At 46.1% G+C, this 17,399-nt stretch overlaps 1 protein-coding gene across 3 annotated transcripts in view; it reads right to left on the reverse strand.

The window, feature by feature from the left end:
* LOC109917294 (lysosomal acid phosphatase-like) overlaps window positions 1-14,470 on the reverse strand; it is a 68,298-nt gene extending 53,828 nt beyond the window's left edge. For 2 of the 3 annotated variants that reach the window (XM_048607136.1, XM_048607137.1), the window contains exons 1-5: window positions 14,369-14,387; window positions 14,084-14,179; window positions 11,556-11,642; window positions 2,060-2,212; window positions 1,759-1,857 (exon numbers count right to left, since the gene is read on the reverse strand). In XM_048607136.1, the coding sequence (XP_048463093.1) occupies window positions 1,759-1,857; window positions 2,060-2,212; window positions 11,556-11,636 (333 nt within the window). In that variant the 5' untranslated portion in view covers window positions 11,637-11,642; window positions 14,084-14,179; window positions 14,369-14,387. Of the gene's footprint in view, window positions 1-1,758; window positions 1,858-2,059; window positions 2,213-11,555; window positions 11,643-14,083; window positions 14,180-14,368 lie in introns of all 3 variants that reach the window. The other variant, XM_048607135.1, reaches the window with a different exon arrangement.
* Window positions 14,471-17,399: the final 2,929 nt, after the last annotated feature.

A 17,399-nucleotide genomic window follows, 5' to 3' on the forward strand; every position in this document is an offset into this window, starting at 1 on the left:
CAAAGGGGCATTGATAGGGTGCAGAGCTGGGCTGAGAAGTGGCAGATGGAGCTTAATCCTGAAAAGTGTGAGGTAATTCATTTTGGAAGGACAAACTTGAAAGCAGAATACAGGGTTAACGGAAAGATTCTTGGCAGTGTGGAGGAGCAGAAGGATCTTGGGGTTCATGTCCACAGTTCTCTGAAAGCTACCACCCAGGTGAATAGAGTTGTTAAGAAGGCGTATGGTGTGTTAGCTTTCATTAATAGAGGGATTGAGTTCAAGAGCCGTGAAGTTATGCTCCAGCTATACAAAAGCCTGGTTCTGCCACATCTGGAGTATTGTGTCCAGTTCTGGTCGCCTCATTACAGGAAAGATGTGGAAGCATTGGAAAAGGTGCACAGGAGATTTACCAGGATGTTGCCTGGAATGGAGGGAAGGTCTTACGAGGAAAGGTTGAGAGAGCTAGGGCTTTTCTCTTTAGAACGACGAAGGATGAGAGGTGACTTGATAGAGGTGTACAAAATGATCAGAGGTATAGATAGAGTGGACAGCCAGAGACTTTTTCCTGGGGTGGAGATAGCTATTACGATGGTGCATAGTTTTAAAGTGAGTGGAAGTAGATATAGGGGAGACATCAGAGGTAGGTTCTTTACTCAGAGAGTGGTAGGGGCGTGGAATGCATTGCCGGAGAGGGTAGTGGAGTCGACCTCATTAGGGGCATTTAAGCGGCTATTAGATAGGCATATGGATGATAGTACAAGGTAGGGGTGGAGGTTAGATAGACCTTAGGTTTAGGGTAAAAGTTCGGCACAACATCACGGGCTGAAGGGCCTGTACTATGCTGTACTGTTCAATGTTCTAACAAGCCTAGCCTGTTCAACTTTTCATAAGACATAGGAGCAGAGTAGGGCATTGGGCTCATCGGGTCTTCTTTGTTTATGACATCATTGCTGATCTGATAATCCTCAATTCTACTTTCCTGCTTTTTCTCCCATTATCCTTGATTCCCTCACTGAATGAAAATCTGTCTCTCTCAACCTTAACTGCCCTCGGTGTAATTAGGAATAGGCAGTAAATACAGGCCTGACCAACAACACCCGCGTCCTTTGAATGAATACAAAAGAAACCATTTCCATTTTCCAACCATTCCTAAATATTCTGTATCCTTCAAGATTCAGGTCCCAAGCAATATCATCCTGCAGTTATGTCTCTGTAACAGCTCTGGATTGCAGTTCCTCATTTTTATCTGCAATTTCTGTTCATTAGTTTTGTTTCAAAAGCATGTGTGCTCAGACATAGGCTATAGTTTCAATCTTTCATTGTCTTTGAAAATCCTTGTTGTACTATTTGGTTAACTCTTAGATCTATACTCTCTATCCCTCCCTGTTGCACTCCGTTTACACTTCCCATATTAATACCTAGCTCTTTGGCCTTGACTCTACCCTTTGATTTACCACATCTTTACAAATTTGATCCCTTACAGTTTATAATTATGTCTTACTCGCAGCTGACAAGAACACTGGCCTCAGCACAACTCTGGAGATTTCACCACTGGTATGGCCTGCATTTATCTGGCGCCAGTGCCCAATGTGGTGGGCTCAAGTTCCTTTTCAAATGACCAAGCAAGCCACTCAGTTCAAGGGCAATTCAGGGCGGGTAACAAATTCTCGTCTTACCAGTGATGCCCATGTACTGAGAATATTTTCAAAACTGATTCCGGTACTTTACAGATGCGTGTAAACAGATAGACATTACTAACAAGTTCATGACACTTGCCTGATTTTCTTCCACCGTTTTCTCAATTCTTTTGCTGTTCAGTGACTCCTTCAACAGCTTCTCATAGCGAGGGCAGTTTGATAATGGGAACCTGAGGAGCTGGAACAACACACATCACTTTCAGTAGAGTTTGGGTGAAAAGAGTTCAACCAGCACCACAAAAAATTGAAGGAGACCCTGGATTATGCCAGGCACCAATGGGTGGTGAGTCCCCATACTGTCCCATGAAGTGATTCAGGTGTGAGGAACTCAAGCCCAGAAGGTGCTGCTTCCCCACATTTCCAGCCTTAGGGATACTTACTTTTTCATATTTCAAGGGCACTGTATGCACAGGGATGGGCTGCCAGTTAAGGTCAGGTCGGAAGATCTGATGTCCATGTGGAGGGTACAGACCAGCGAGATTTGCCTGAGCACTCATTAGAGTTCGGTCGATATCTGTACTCCGAACATAAATCTACAGCAGAGAGAAAGTACATGTCAAAAGACACACCAGATGTGTTCTTAAGGTTAAGTGGCTTGCCTGGTATGGGGCAGCAAAGCCAAGTGGTACTGCTATTCCTCGTAGTCACTGGGTCAATTCCTAACCCGACATGCTGCCTGTGGCACCAGCACTTAAAAGACTGCAGTTTTTCAAGGAGAATGCCCAGAGGCACCTCTTTACAGAAACCAGGGCCAGTCTTGGAAATGAAAGCTCCTTCACTGTTGAATGCAAAGGCCACCTTCCCAGTAGGCATTGTGCATTATGATGGCCATGACTGAAGATGACGCGTGTTTCACCGAAGCTGTGACAGACTGAGTGCCTAGATGCTGGGACGTGGACAGGCTAGGCTCATTGACGGTGGTGTCCAGAATGTTCCTGTAAGCTGTGTGGAAGATTAGCATGCAGACCACAGCATTGACTTCCTGTTCCTGAAGTTGCTGTGATGCATGGACTTCAGAGGCCCACACAACCAGAATGAAAATTAGAGGGAAGACTAGTGTCCAGCCACCAAGCACAGTGCAAGGACAGATTGTATTGTTCCTTTATTGGGGTGCTTCTCCTGAAACAACTGAGTACATGGCAGCGCAGAATGATCCCATTCAGCCCATCATGACTTTGCTGGTTCTTTCGCAAAACTATCTAGTTAGTCCTATCTGCCCATCCCTTCCCCAAAGCCCTATAAATTTGTTTCTTTTAAGTGTTTTGTGTAATCTCCCTTTGAATGTTTCTGATGAACCTGCTTCTGTCACCCTTTTAGGCCAGGTCACAGCAACTCTGTAAAAATGTTCCTCTCATCTCCTTTCTCTTTCAATGATCCCAAACCTATGCTCTCTATGCTCCATTTATTGGAAATGCTGTTTTTGATATTGTCCATTTATTCCATTACATTGAATGTGTCCATTAAATCTCCTCTTAATCCTCTCTGCTCTGAGGAGAACAAGCCCAGCTTCTCAAATCTCTCCACATCACTGAAATCTTCCCACCAAATTCCTCTCCAAAACCTTGATATTCTTCAAGTGTAGTGCAATGTTCTGAGGATGCGGAACTAAAGGCCATGCAAAAGCTCAGACTAAAGTTTGGGGCTAAAAGTAGCGTGAGCATTTAGAGGAGCAAACAGTTGTGTAAAGACCCAGCATTTCTTCCTGGGTTTACTGTGAATTAATCAGGCGAGGCAGCTTTTACTCTCAAATTCAGCTCACCCTGTGATTTATTTCAAAAATATACACTATATACATACATATTTAGTAAAGCAGTTTTGTTCTGAAAAAATAAACAAATATTGGAGTTTGACTCTATCCAGCAAACAAACCGAAGGCATTTCTTTTTTATACAAGATTATATTTACATATATTTCAGGGATCGCAAGGGTTCAATAATTGAACGGACCCCTATTTAACTTCGGCAGAAAGACCTTAGATGGTGGCCTTTCTCTACTATGCCTTGGCGATTGCTGCCCAAGCTGTGGTGCATCCTTCAGCATGTAGTCCTGGATAGACAAACAGGAGGCTGGAAGAACACAGCAAAACGGGCAGCATCTGAAGGAAAGGAGCTCAAAGTTTGAGAGAAGATTTGTAGCTCGGGTTGTGGATGAGGTCGAAGACATGCTCGCCAAGCCGGTGGGTTTGATTGCAATCAAACCCACTGGCTTGGCATGTCTACAACCTCATGTTTACTGATCCTTTCCTTCAGACACTGCCTGGCTTGCTGTGTTCTTCCAGCCTCCTGTTTGTCTACCTTGGATTCCAGCATCTGCAGTATTTTTGTCTCTAATGTAGTCCTGGACCTTGGAAATTGCCAGTTTACCACATTCGGCTGAAGTTAGTTCCATGCTCTGGAAGACCAGCAAGTTTCGCGTAGACAAAAGAGTGTCTTTCATCGATTTGATGGTCCTCCAGGCGCAGTTGATGTTTGTCTCAGGATATGTCCCGGAGAACAGACCCTAGAGCACAGAGTCATGCTTCACAGAGTTGATCAGGACAAATCTTGACAAAAAACCACTGCACCTCTCCAGACGTCCTTTGCAAAGGCACTTTCCAGGAGATCTGTGACAGTCTGTACCACACCACAGCCACTTTGAGGGAAACATGCAGTGGTGCTAGATTAAGGATCTTACAGTCCTTCTCACCACCAGCCAAGCGATGTCCTGGTGCTTGCTGAAAAGTTCTAGCGACAAGGTATTCTGCCAAATGACTTTGACAGTCTGCTCAGGGAACAATGCATCAGGATCCACCTTATCCTTTTCCCACATGATCTCGAGGACGCTCACATGCTGACCACTTCCTGGTGGACTGTGGTCAACGGTGGTTTTCTTTGCAAATTTCTCCACCAAGAACAAGTGATATGGAATGGTCAAACTACTTCGAGAGTTCCGCAGCAACGAGGCCAGGCCTTTACAACACCGGAGACATGTCGAACCTCAGTACTGAGGGTCTATGCACAGCTTGCTGTGACTGTCCACAAAGTTAGTCATCGGGATGAGGGCTGCCTTATCCCCCGCCTTATCTAGAGCTTTGCACTTGGTATCCCTGCGGACATGGTCCATCTTAAACCTCCAGATGAAGAAGAAGATGGCTTGCGTAATTACAATGGCCTCTTTTTTTTCCTTTATTCATTCATGGGATGAGGGCATCGCTGATCAGACAGCATTTATTGCCCATTCCTAATTGCCCAGAGGGCAATTTAGAGTCAACCATTATGATGTGGGTCTAGAGTCACATGTAGGCCAGACCAGATAAGGATGGAAGTTTCCTTCTATAGTGAACCAGATGGGGTTTTCCTGACAATCGACAATGGTTTATGGTCATCATTAGATTCTTAATTCCAGATTCTGCCATGGTGGCATTTGAACCTGGGTCCCCAGAACAATATCTGGGTCTCTGGATTAACAGTCCAGTGACAATACCACTAGGCCATTGCCTCCCACTGTGGGCAATGGGCCAGACCTGCGCCACACACAACAACAGAAAGTGTGCCTCACATCTGATGACCAGGTTTTTATCTGCAATGGAGAGGGAGCAGTGCTCCCAAAAGCCAAGTTTCTGCTTCACCTTGGCAATATACTTTTCCCAAGACTTTGCGCACATCCAGTCCATCCATTCTACTGGACAGGTCCTGGAGGACTGGCGAGTAGCTAATGTTGTTCCTTTGTTCAAGAAGGGAAATAGGGATAATCCAGGAAACTACAGACTGGTGAGTCTCACTTTGGTGGTTGGGAAGCTAGTGGGGAGAATTCTTAGGGATAAGATTTACAGGCATTTGGAAAAGCATGGCCTAATTAGGGACAGACAGCATGACAGGGGGCTGGTCATGTCTGCTAATCCAACTGAATTTTTCGAGGTGGTGACGAAGGTGATTGATGAAGGTAGAGCAGTGGATGTTGTCTACATGGATTTTAGGAAGGCTTCCAACAAGGTCCATTATGGTAGGCACATCCAGAAGCTTAAGGTGCATGAAATCCATGGTGACTCGGCTGCATGGATTCAGAATTGACTTGCCTGAAGAAGGCAAAGGATAGTGATTGATAAAGTTGTTTTGATAGAGGTCCGTGACTAGTGGCGTTCCACAGGGATCTGTACTGGGACCTCTGCTGTTTGCGATATATATAAATGACTTGGATGAAAATGTATATAGGTGGGTTAGATCAGTGGAGTCATGAAGGTTGTCAAAGGATACAGCAGTATATGGATCAGTTGCAGATATGAGTGGAAAAATGGCAGATGGAGTTTAATCCGGGCAAGTGTGAGACATTGTGCTTTGGGAGATCAAATGTTAAGGAAAACTATACAGTTGATGGCAGGAGCTATAAGGAGCTGGAAAAACTCGAGTTGTTTTCACTGGAGCGGTGGAAGCTGCGGGGAGACTTGATAGAAGAAGTCTATAAAATAATGAGATGCATAGACAGGGTAAGCGATCAGAATATTTTTCTCAGAATTGAAATGTCTAAATTAGGAGGTATGCATTTAAGGTGATGGGGAGGGGACATTCAAAAGAGATGCGAGGAGCACGTTTTTGTTTTTTTTTTACACAGAGTGGTAGGAGTCTGAAACATGCTACCAAGGGTGGTGGTGGAGGCAGCTATGATAGGGGCATTTAAGAGACATTTAGATAAGCACATGAATATGCAGGGAATGAAGGGATATGGACCAAAAGCAGGCAGAAGGGATTAATTTAATCTGAAGTCATGTTCAGCTCAACATCATGGGCTGAAGGGTCCATTCCTGTGCTGTACTGTTCTATGTTCTATGAACCATATTCCCAGCATCTTCAGGTAATTGTCTTGATGGTAAAGGGGATAAAGGATCAGCGGCCCAGTTCCCAAAGAATATGACCTCGCTGTTGCCTCAATTTACCTGGGCTCCAGAGGCCAATTCGAACTGGCTCATGAGTCTCCACACTGACAGTGGACGCAAGCAGAAGGCGGTGACATCATCCATGTACAGGGAGGCTTTGACCTGCAGGCCTCCCCTGCCTGGAATAGTCATCCCTCTCAGGCTCACATCCTTCCAGCTGGACTCAGCAAAGGGCTTGAAACAACACACAATCAGGGTAGGAGAGAATGGGGACCCCTGCATGACTCCGGATCTGATCGAGAAGCTTTCTGATTCCCACCCATTGATTGAGACTGCACTAATGATGTTGGTGTAGAGCAGTAGGATCCAATTGTTGATTTCCTCCCCAAAGCCCATTTGGAGAACATGTCTCACAGGTAGGTGTGCGATATCCTGTCAAAAGCCTTCTCCTGGTCCAGGCTGATGAGGCAGGCATCTACCCCACTGTTCTGAATGTAGTCAGTCAATCATATCCTTGAGGAGCATGAGGCTCTCAGTGATCATCCTGCATGGTACAGCACAGGTTTGGCTGGGGTGATTCACCAATCCCAGAGCAGACCTGACCCTTTGGGCGCTGATCAGGGACACATTTTGTAATCTGCATTTAGCAGTGAAATTCGTCACCAGTTTCTAATTTCCCGCTCTCTCCCCCTTCCACTTGTACATGAGGGTGATGATACTTTTCCTCATGGATTCGCACATGCTACCTGCCTCAAGCATATAGTCATATACCTCCAGCCGGTCCTGGCCAATCAAGTCCCACAGAGCTGAATAGAACTCAGACGGTAAGCTAGCGCTTCCGGGAATTTTATCCTTTTCTAAGGACTTGAGAGCCATGGTCAGGTCACCCAGATATAACCCAGCCTCTCCCACATGCTGTCAGCTGAGACCTCCATGAGAGAAGACAGGAATGACTGGGAGACCTTGCTGTCTGTGGGCTTAGTGTCATTTATTCTGACATTGAAGGATTTGCTGATCCTCAGGATGTCAGATTGAGATGACGTTACCGAGCCATCTTCTTCCTTTAGGCTACTGAACACAGAACTCTCCTCGGATAAAGAAACATGGGCACCTTTCATCCTGCTCCAGGGTGTGGATCCTGGACTGGATGTTTATCTTAGAGGCCTCCAAGGCAAAGAGTGAAGCTTGCTGACTCTTCACCTCCTGGAGATCCTCATTGACCCCCACCGTCTGCAGCAGTAGTAGGTTCTGCAATGTTTTCTAGAGTTTGGATAGTTTTCCCCTGTATGTCTGAACACCTCTGAGGATGAAGAACCTCTTGATGTTCCCCTCGACTGTTTCCCACCAGTCCACTAGAGATTCAAGGAAGGGCTTCATGATTCTCCAACCTGTGTAATCGCTTTTGAGTTCCTCAATGTGCTCTGGATTAGCAGTTTCATGTTCAGCTTCCATGTTCCCTTGCCAGCCCACAGGTCATCCTGAAGGTAGCAGTCTGCCAGCAGAAGGCAGTGGTCAGAGAAGAACACTGGCTCAACATCAGTGGATCTGACTAAGAACGTGCAGAACGCAAACAGGAAATCCTTAAGCAGATAGACCCGTCTGGCCGCGACCAGATGTATCTATGCTGCACTCTGTTTGCGGGAGTGTTAATATACCATGCAGTTTGGCAACTTTAACCGTTTCCATCAGGAGTCTTGATGTAGATTTGGTTTGCTCTCAGCCCGTCCAGATCATCCCATCCACATCGATGATGCAGTTGAAGGCTTTGGCCAGAATGACCAGCCTGGACATCACCAACATCAATGGGAGCAGCTGCAGGACAGACAGCCACTCACTCTTTACCGCCGGGGCACACACGTTAATTAGTTCAGGGTGCATTTCTGTCCACAATGTCTGCCACAAGGAGTCATGTGCCATCATGGCTCAGTGGTCAGCACTGCTGCCTCACAGCGCCAGGGATCCGGGTTTGATTAAACCCTCGGGCAACTGTCTGTGTGGAGTTTGCACATTCTCCCAGTGTCTGCGTGGGTTTCCTCCGGGTGCTCCGGTTTCCTCCCACAGTCCAAAAATGTGTAGGTTAGGTAAATTGCCCGTAGTGTTCAGGGATGTGTAGCTTAGGTGGTTTATAGGGGGATGGGTCTAGGTGGGATACTCTGTGGGTCGGTGCGGACTTGTTGGGCCGAAGGGCCTGTTTCCACACTGTAGGGGTTCTATGATTGACCTCGGAGATAGTGAAGTTGCCTCCTCGCAGCAGAATACCCAGACCAGAAGAAACGTGCCCCCACAACCAAACCGAAGGCCCATAGGTCTGTGGACCGTTTCCTGTAGCTGCTGAGGTGCAGTATCCCACACTCCTGCAGAAACAGGAGGTCTGCTTTGACGTTGGCCAGGTAACCCAACATGGAAACATAGCACGTAGTGGATTTAACACTATGCACATTAATACTGGCAATTTTAAAAGCCATTTTGAGAGTTACCCGTAGAGCCCAATGTCCATTCACCCACGATCTTGCCACTGGGGGCCTCCCCTCATCCCTGCAGTGTGGGCAAACTGCTGGAAACTCTCAGCAGCGAGGTAGCTGTCCTGTTCCTCCCTGGGGGACTGGTGATCTGGCGTTGCCGGGACGAGAAAGAAGCCAGGAAGGTCCAGCTTGGAGTGTCTCACGAAATCCGGTGTTTCCGGGTTGGGAAATGCTCCTCTCATTCTCTCTTTTTGGTGCTGTCATGTTCATCTCCTTATTCGGGGTTTCACCATTCCTGGTTGTCTGGAGCTGCGCTGTGGTGGCTATCCTGTGCTTCCCGATGGCTGGAGGTTGGGTTTCACTGGGTCCCTCGCAACATCCAGTGTTTCGGGGGAGGGGGTGTTCCTCTCCTTCTCTACCTTGGTCCTGTGCCTCTTTTACTGTTGGTAACGCCGCGTGTCATAATCGTCAGAGGAACTGCTGGTGTGTCCATCACAGAACTACCTCTTTCCATTTTGCTGTGGGCCCGACATGGTTTCCTTTCCCAGATGTTTCTCACCAGTATCCACTCCTCCATCCCTTTTGTTTCTTCATCCTTTGTTGATTCCATCTGTTCAGGTAGTGTTTGGGTTGGTTGCAGTGCCTTCGCGTTGGATACCTTTTCCTCCTCTCTGACCTGTCCCTCCTTCTGGGTGCCCCTTGTTTTGGTTTTCTTGCTGGAGGGTGGCACCTTACCGTTCTTTGGGGGCTCCATGGCTTGTGTTGCCACTTCCAGCCGCCAGGAGTCCGGGGCTAAAAGTGACAGGTTCGGGCAGGAATTCAGGCTAAAAGAAGCACAAAGTGTTCAGGGTGGTAAGGGTGCTCAGTCATTAGCACTGCTGCCTCTCAGCACCAGGGTTAGATTCGAGCCTTGGGTGACTGTCTACGTGGAGTTGTCCCCACATCTGCGCAATTTCCGCCAGGTGCCCGTTTCCTCCCACAGTCCAAAAATGTATAGGTTAGGTGGATTGGCCACTCTAAATTGCCCAACAGCATCCAGGAATCTGCACGCAAGGTGGATTAGACGTATTAAATGCGAGGATAGGGTGGGATGCTCTTGAAGGTTGGTGCAGACTCGATGCGCCAAATGGCCTCTATTCACACTGTAGGGATTCTATGATCCTATGTGTCTGGGGCTAAAACGAGTGCGAGGGTTTCAGACAGGAGTACAGCTCTGAAGGTGAGGTGTTCTGATAGTCCCAATGGTTGTGTTGCCTACCTGATGACAAAGCTCATGACACCTTTTCTTCACTGGAGAAGAAGTTGGAGCAGGAGGGGAAGGATCCAGTTGTCACGGCCCCTGTAAGGTGTCAACAATGTAGACAGGACTGGTAGAGAAGCTCTGCTGACCCACTTAAGATTAGAGGGGTAAGAATAAGATTAGAGGGGTAAGTGCGTGGCTTAAAGTTTGGTTCAGATTCATGGGGCATGATATCAATCCTGGGGAACCAGAGAGCTGCTCTGTTGGGATGGGCTTCATTTGAAGCACACTGGGACCAATGTCCTGCTGAACTTTATAACTAGGGTGTGGTGCGTTTTCAACTGAAAGGAATTTTATAACATCAAAAAGAAACGAGAGAGTCGACGTGCAAGGTTGTGAAGAATCAAACAATAAAGAAAATGAGACAGAAAATACAAAGAGTGCAGCAGACATTAGAACATAGTACAATTTCAATGCTTCAGGCTCACTATCTGAATTCACACAGCACTGAATTCACAACAAGATAGACGAGTTGACAGCACAAATAGAAGTAATCCCATATGACATAATAATTTTCTGAAGAAGGGTCCAGACCCGAAACGTCAGCTTTCCTGCTCCTCTGATGCTGCCTGCCCTGCTGTGGTTCATCCAGTTCCACACCTTGTTATCTCAGACTCCAGCATCGGCAGTTCCTACTATCTCTGACTTACCAGCTAGTCTGGTTATACGGTTGTAGTGTCTAAAACTAGGAATTCAATATTCAAGAAGAATAGACAAAACAGAAAACCAGGTGGGATAGCTTTATTAATAATGAATGATATTAATGCTGTGGTGAGCAGTGGCACAGGTACAGTAGACCATGACATGTAATTTCTTTGGGAGACTCCCAATTCGTCCTCATCCGCTCTCCGAGCCTCTCCCCACATGCTCTCCAGGCCCCCCTTTCCTCCCCATACACTTTCCAGACCACCCCTCCTTTCCCATACGCCCTCAAGTTATCCTTGTAATCCCCATTCCTACTTCCTAACTTCATACCATCCTTTGTCACCTCCATCTATTCCCCACTGCCCAGCTCCAAGCCATCCGTCCTCCCTCATTTATGATCCACCTCTGCCATCATTATACCCCAATCAAAGTCTCCTCTTCATCTCAATCAAAACACTGCTGCAAACTCCCCTTCTCCTAATCCCAACGAGTACAGTGCGGTTCTCCCTTCCTTCCCCACTCCATCTCCCACCTGCAGCCAGAGGACCCCTCCTCTTTCCTCTCATTCCCGTGGTCTCATTTTGCATTCTCTAGGTCCTACAGACCATTCAGCCCCTCACCTCTTGCCGGTCGTACGAGGAGTTGAGGAAATCTTTATAACGTTCTCGCAGAAACTGGCCCAGCTCATACTGCTGCCTCATCCCAACCTAGAAAAGAGCAGCAGAAATCCCTGGTCATTACTGGAGGAGACCAGTCAACACCGGATGTCAGCTTACAATCATAAAGGGTGGGATTCACAATCCCTACAACTGTCAGCATCCTCTGGAGATGTAGACAGACAGACAGCAGCATGAGCTATTAGGGTTCTCAGCCCAAAACAAAGGGCAGCTACTAAAACTCAGTATGCTCAAAGAGGCCCAATAAGCTCATTGTCAATTTCATACAAACCATTACCAGTTCTGATTAGACAGATAAAAACCAATTGTTACACAGAAACAGCCTTGTTTGGTTGAAATCCAGGAACCCTGACACATGACCAAAATCCTCTGGTCTTCAATTAAAGGCTTCATTGCACAGTTTGTGAATCTTTGTTTCAGTTTAGTGAGAGGCAATTTTAGTCGTTAACATCAAGCCTATTTGAATCTATTGTGACACCACAGCCGAAGTCTGCATTTTACCCAAATCTCTTTCGAAATCTAGTTCTGGCAGAAACCTTTTATCTGCTGGAAAAGTGGGTGTCAAGCTGATGTCAGCGTGCTTTCATCAACTTTAAAAAAGGAAGTCAGCACAGTTCGGATGGCACGGTGGCTCAGTAGTTAGCACTGCTGCCTCATAGCACCAGGGACCTGGGTTCAATTCCACCCCCGGGCAACTGTTTGTGTGGAGTTTGCACATTCTCCCCGTGTCTGCATGGGTTTCCTCCCACAGTCCAAAGATGTACAGGTTAGGTGGATTGGCCATGCTAAATTGCCCACAGCGTAGATTAGGTGGGTTATAGGGGGATGGGTCTGGTTGGGATGCCGAGGGTCGGTGTGGATTTGTTGGGCCGAAGGACCTGTTTCCACATTGTAGGGATTCCATGAGGTCAACTAACTGCACACACCTACTTACTGGCTTTCAGGACTGAGCCATGAATTAATGGCCATGTTCTTGAGGTTTGTGTTTCCAAGCATGCATTCTTTTGTTCATTGACCTGAGGCTTGAGCATGAATGAAGCATTCTCCTGTGTTTTGTTTTTAATTTGTACACGGGATGTGGATGCTGCTGATTTAGGTCAGAAATTATTGCCCATGTCTAATTGCCCACAGGGTCATTAAGAGTCAACCACATTGCTGCAGGTCTAGAGACACATGTAGGTCAGACTGGGTAAGGACGGGTCATTTCCTTCCCAATAGGACATTAGGGAACCAGATGGGTTTTTTCAGCAATCAAAATGATTTCTTCATTAGATTCTTAATTCCAGATTTTTACTGAATTCAAATTCCATTGTCTGCTGTGGCAGGATTTGAACTCATGTCACCAGAACATTACCTGGGTTTCTGGATTAATAGCCCAGCGATAATACTAGGCCATCACCTGACCTATGTTTTAACCCCAAAGACAATTTTCTGCATGTCATTAAAATATAAATTGGACTTCACACAGAGGATGTTGGGGTGGGCACAAGGTAAAACAGAGCAACACAACATGACCAATTTCAAAAGTGCACAGCACAGGGCTCAGTGCTTAGCACTGCTGCCTCACAGCACCAGAGGCCCAGGTCCAATTCCAGCATTGGGTGACTTCTATGTGGAGTTTGCACTGTGTTTGTGTGGCTTTCCTCTGGGTGCTCCAGTTTCCTCCCACAGTCCGAAGATGTGCAGGTTAGGTGGACTGGCCATGCTAGATTGCCCCTTAGTGTCTGGGGATGTGCAGATTAGGTGAGTTAGCCACGATAAATGTGGGCTGACAGGGTAGGATGGGGTTGGGTCTGGGTAGGATGGTCTTTGAACAGTAGCACAGGCTTGATGGGCCGAATGGCCTCTTCCCGCACTGTAGTGGTTAGGGAAAAGAAATATGGAAAATTAAACTGCTGTTTACGCTAAGGAAAGGAGGAAAAATAAAAGGATTTTAAACAACACTCTCCCAATCCATAACAACTGGGCATCCCCTACCATGAAGAAGTCAAATGGACTCGGGCAGCAGGGGTAACAACTTTGGATGTCCAACGAGTGAGGTGCAACAAGGAATTCTCCGTTAAAGTTTCTGTAACAAGGACTGTCATATTAGTGTAACTAGGGTCAAATTGCTTTCATACTGTGTTGTTTAAGATAAGAACTTCTTCTCATTGGAAAATCAGTTGATTTCCCTCTGACACACCAGACCAAGCAGGCCCTGTAGATCTCCACAGGAAAGAGAAACTTTGGCAGTAAACTTGCCAGATGCATCCTGCACCATATGGAGCCGTACCAAGGATCCATCTTGCAACAATGTGCAGAGTCTGAGGTACCACATTCTTCATGATGACCACTCACACAGCAGCGGACCACCCTCAGAGAGCAGCTCTCCAATCAGAATGTGAGGAAGAAGACACTGCGAGGAGGTTGGAGGGGTGGGAGTGAGACGGAAGGACAGAGACTCAATACAGAGAGGGGCAAAGAGCACTGACCTGAGTAAGCTGCCCAAAGCCTTGTGGCCAGTCCTCCTCCGTGTATGGATCTGTAGGGTATTTATTGATTGGTGAGCGGTCTCCATGGCGATAAATCTGGGAATATAACATGGAAATTATACTGCTGAATTCAATAATATTTTAATTCTTACCAACATATATACAGTAAATAAAGGCAAAGTTCAACTGCAATCATGTCCTGGGCTGTGAGAAAGAGACAGACACTTGTACCTGCACAGAATGCGAGTGAGAGACACGTAAACATATGCCTGAGCCTATACTCACTGGAGTTTAGAAGACCGAGAAGTAATCTTATTGAAACATGCAGGATTCTGAACGGCCGTGACACACTTCAACAGAATGTTTCCTCTCCTGAGGAAAGGAAGGGAAATCCAGCGGCCAAGTTTCAAAAGGAGTATCCCATTGTCATGGCTGTGACAGGAGGAATGTATTGATAATCAAACCCCACTACCCTAACAGTCACAATGTTAGTGTGTTCAATCAATCACCCAAATGACTAAATGCCTTTTTTTTGTATTTCTACAAGGAACAAAAGAAACATTGATCATTCTTCTTTAATGAACTCAAAAATATCCCATTTATTATAAACAAAAAATTCTAAAAGCAAGTGGAAGCTACTGATTAACATTTAAGCTATATCCCATAATTAACTTGTACCAAACACAGGCACACCCTCAACTCAAAAATTCAAGTCTCTGGTGAGATGATGTGGGCCAAGGTTCTGGAAACAAAGGATAAAATGTGATGGCTTTGTATGTGTGCTCAAATGAAGCCAAATTGCTGACAGCCAATGATTGATCATAGATGGCCACCTCGGATTCCAATTCACTTGGGTTCACATCTCAGGAATATGGTCACAAGCCCACTTTTCAGGTTGTATCAGGTAGACAAAAATAACAGTATTTAGAAACTATTAAATCAGAGTGCAATGGGACCTTGATCAGATGGGCCAATAGGCTGAGGAGTGACAGATGGAGTTTAATTTAGATGGAGATTAATTTTGGTAAGGCAAATCAGGGCAGGACCTATACACTCAAATGTAAGGTCCTGTGGACTGTTGCTGAATAAAGAGACCTTGGAGTGCAGGTTCATAGCTCCTTGAAAGTGGAGTTGCAAGTATATAGGATAGTGAAAAAGGCTTTTGGTATGCTTGCCTTTATTGGTCAGTGCCTTGAGTATAGGAGTTGGGAGGTCATGTTGTGGTTGTACAGGACATTGGTTAGGCCACTTTTGAAGTGCTGTGTGCAATTCTGGTCTCCCTGCTGGAGGAAGGACGTTGTGAAACTTGAAAGGGTTCAGAAAAAATTTACAAGGATGTTGCCAGGATTGGAGGGGTTGAACTGTAGGGAGAGGCTGGGGCTGTTTTCCCTGGAGCATCAGAGGCTGAGGGGTGTCTTTATTTGAGGTTCATAAAATCATGAAAGGCATGGACAGGGTAAATAGACAAGGTCTTTTCCCCTAGGCGGGGGAAGTCAAAAACTAGAAGGCATAGGTTTAAGGTGGGAGGGGAAAGATTTGTCAGGGACCTACAGGGCAACTTTTTCATGCAGGGGGTGGTGCATGTATGGAATGAGCTGCCAGAGGAAGTAGTGGAGGCTGGTATAATTACAACATTTAAAAGGCATCTGGATGGGTATACGAATAGGAAGGGTTTAGAGGGATATGGGCCAAATGCTGACAAATGGGACTAGGTTTATTTAGGATATCTGGTCAGCATGAACAAGTTGGACTGAAGGATCTGTTTCCGTGCTGTACATCTTTATGACTTTATTAGGTTCCCAGGAACTTCTACTGAGAAACAGGTTTTCATGAGGCATGCTTGCAGCTTCTGTGATGTCTTCTTTACACTTGAAGAGCAATTCCGAGGAGAAATAGCCCAGCAGGGAGACCAGAAATAGCCCAGATGGACCCACAGCTGCAGGTATCCTCAGACTAACTCCACTAGGAAGAGTTGCATAACACACCACTCGGGGTGCTGCAGGATGGTCATCAACCATCTCCTTCCAGACAACTGACACCATTGGGATGTCACGCTCATGCTCATGTTAGACCGCAAGACCACCAACCAGACTGGACTGTACAACATGACAAACGGGTCATCCAACCAGGAGCAGCACCATGACATTGGGCAAGCATTTCATCACGCAAAGAAAAATAATTATCTTTGTTCCTGAGAAGGAAGCACATACCCAGAAGCACCTCAAACAGGAGAAAATATGGTGATCATTAAAGCCTCACCACGAAAGACATGGCATGGAGTGGAATGAGATCTGTATCTGTTGATAATGATATGCTAATTATATAAAAATGCAAACACGTCAATGGGGGAAAAATGCAGGTATGTCGATTGGGGGAAAAATGCAAATATATCAACAATGGGAAAGAATAAGCATTCAGAGCAGGAAGGCGACTTGGGGCAGGTATATCAACGGAGCAGCAATCAACGGAATGTCAGATAAAAACATGGAAGTGGTGTCAGGCCACATAACACTGTGCAGCAGGACTTGCTCGAACACAGTGATCGCTCCCTCTCTTCATTACTATAGTTCAACAAGCATTTCTGATTACCAAGAGCTGATCCCGGTCCATCTCCAAGAATATTTCCAAATCCACACAATGCACGAGTAAGAAAGGAAGGAGAAAATGAGACATGCGCACGCACTGGATTTGTTCGATAACAGGCGAATTGAATGGCTGTTCAGGAATATATCCACACCAATCACAACTAACCCATAGCCAATGAACAATTTTCGCAATATTAATTGAATGGACAGGAACCCCATGTGACTAAGAATATAACTCCCCTCTGAGGAAGCCACCAAAGAATTAGATTTGTAAGCCACTCTGCAGTCCCAGCAGTGGCCAGCACTGGGATTATAATCACTCCCCAAATTCAAAATCCTGGGAGTTCAGGACTAGGTAAGAATAGATGGTCTCCTGGTAAAGAAGGGATATGACATGTTTGGAGAAGGGACCTGGATAGGATGGGACACAAACTGGGGCAAATCTGTGTGAATCTCTCACGCTCTCTGGCCATAAATTTACAGCAAGAAGAAACCTGAGTCCCATGGCAATGTCAACTGACCAGCTAACTGCCTCAATTGAGGTGAGATCAAAAGCAGAAATTGCTAGAGAAATTAAGCTAGTCTGGCAGCATCTCTGCAGAGAAAGCAGAGCTAACACTTGAGGTCCAGTGATCTTTTTTCAGGCCCTTTTGAAGGACTGGTCATCTAGAGAATTGCAATGGCAGTCCCACCAACTGTAAAATTCTGTCCTGAGTGCAATAGTAAGAGGG

This window comes from Rhincodon typus, chromosome 17, assembly GCF_021869965.1.
Source record: "Rhincodon typus isolate 14 chromosome 17, sRhiTyp1.1, whole genome shotgun sequence".
Lineage (NCBI taxonomy): Eukaryota > Metazoa > Chordata > Chondrichthyes > Orectolobiformes > Rhincodontidae > Rhincodon > Rhincodon typus.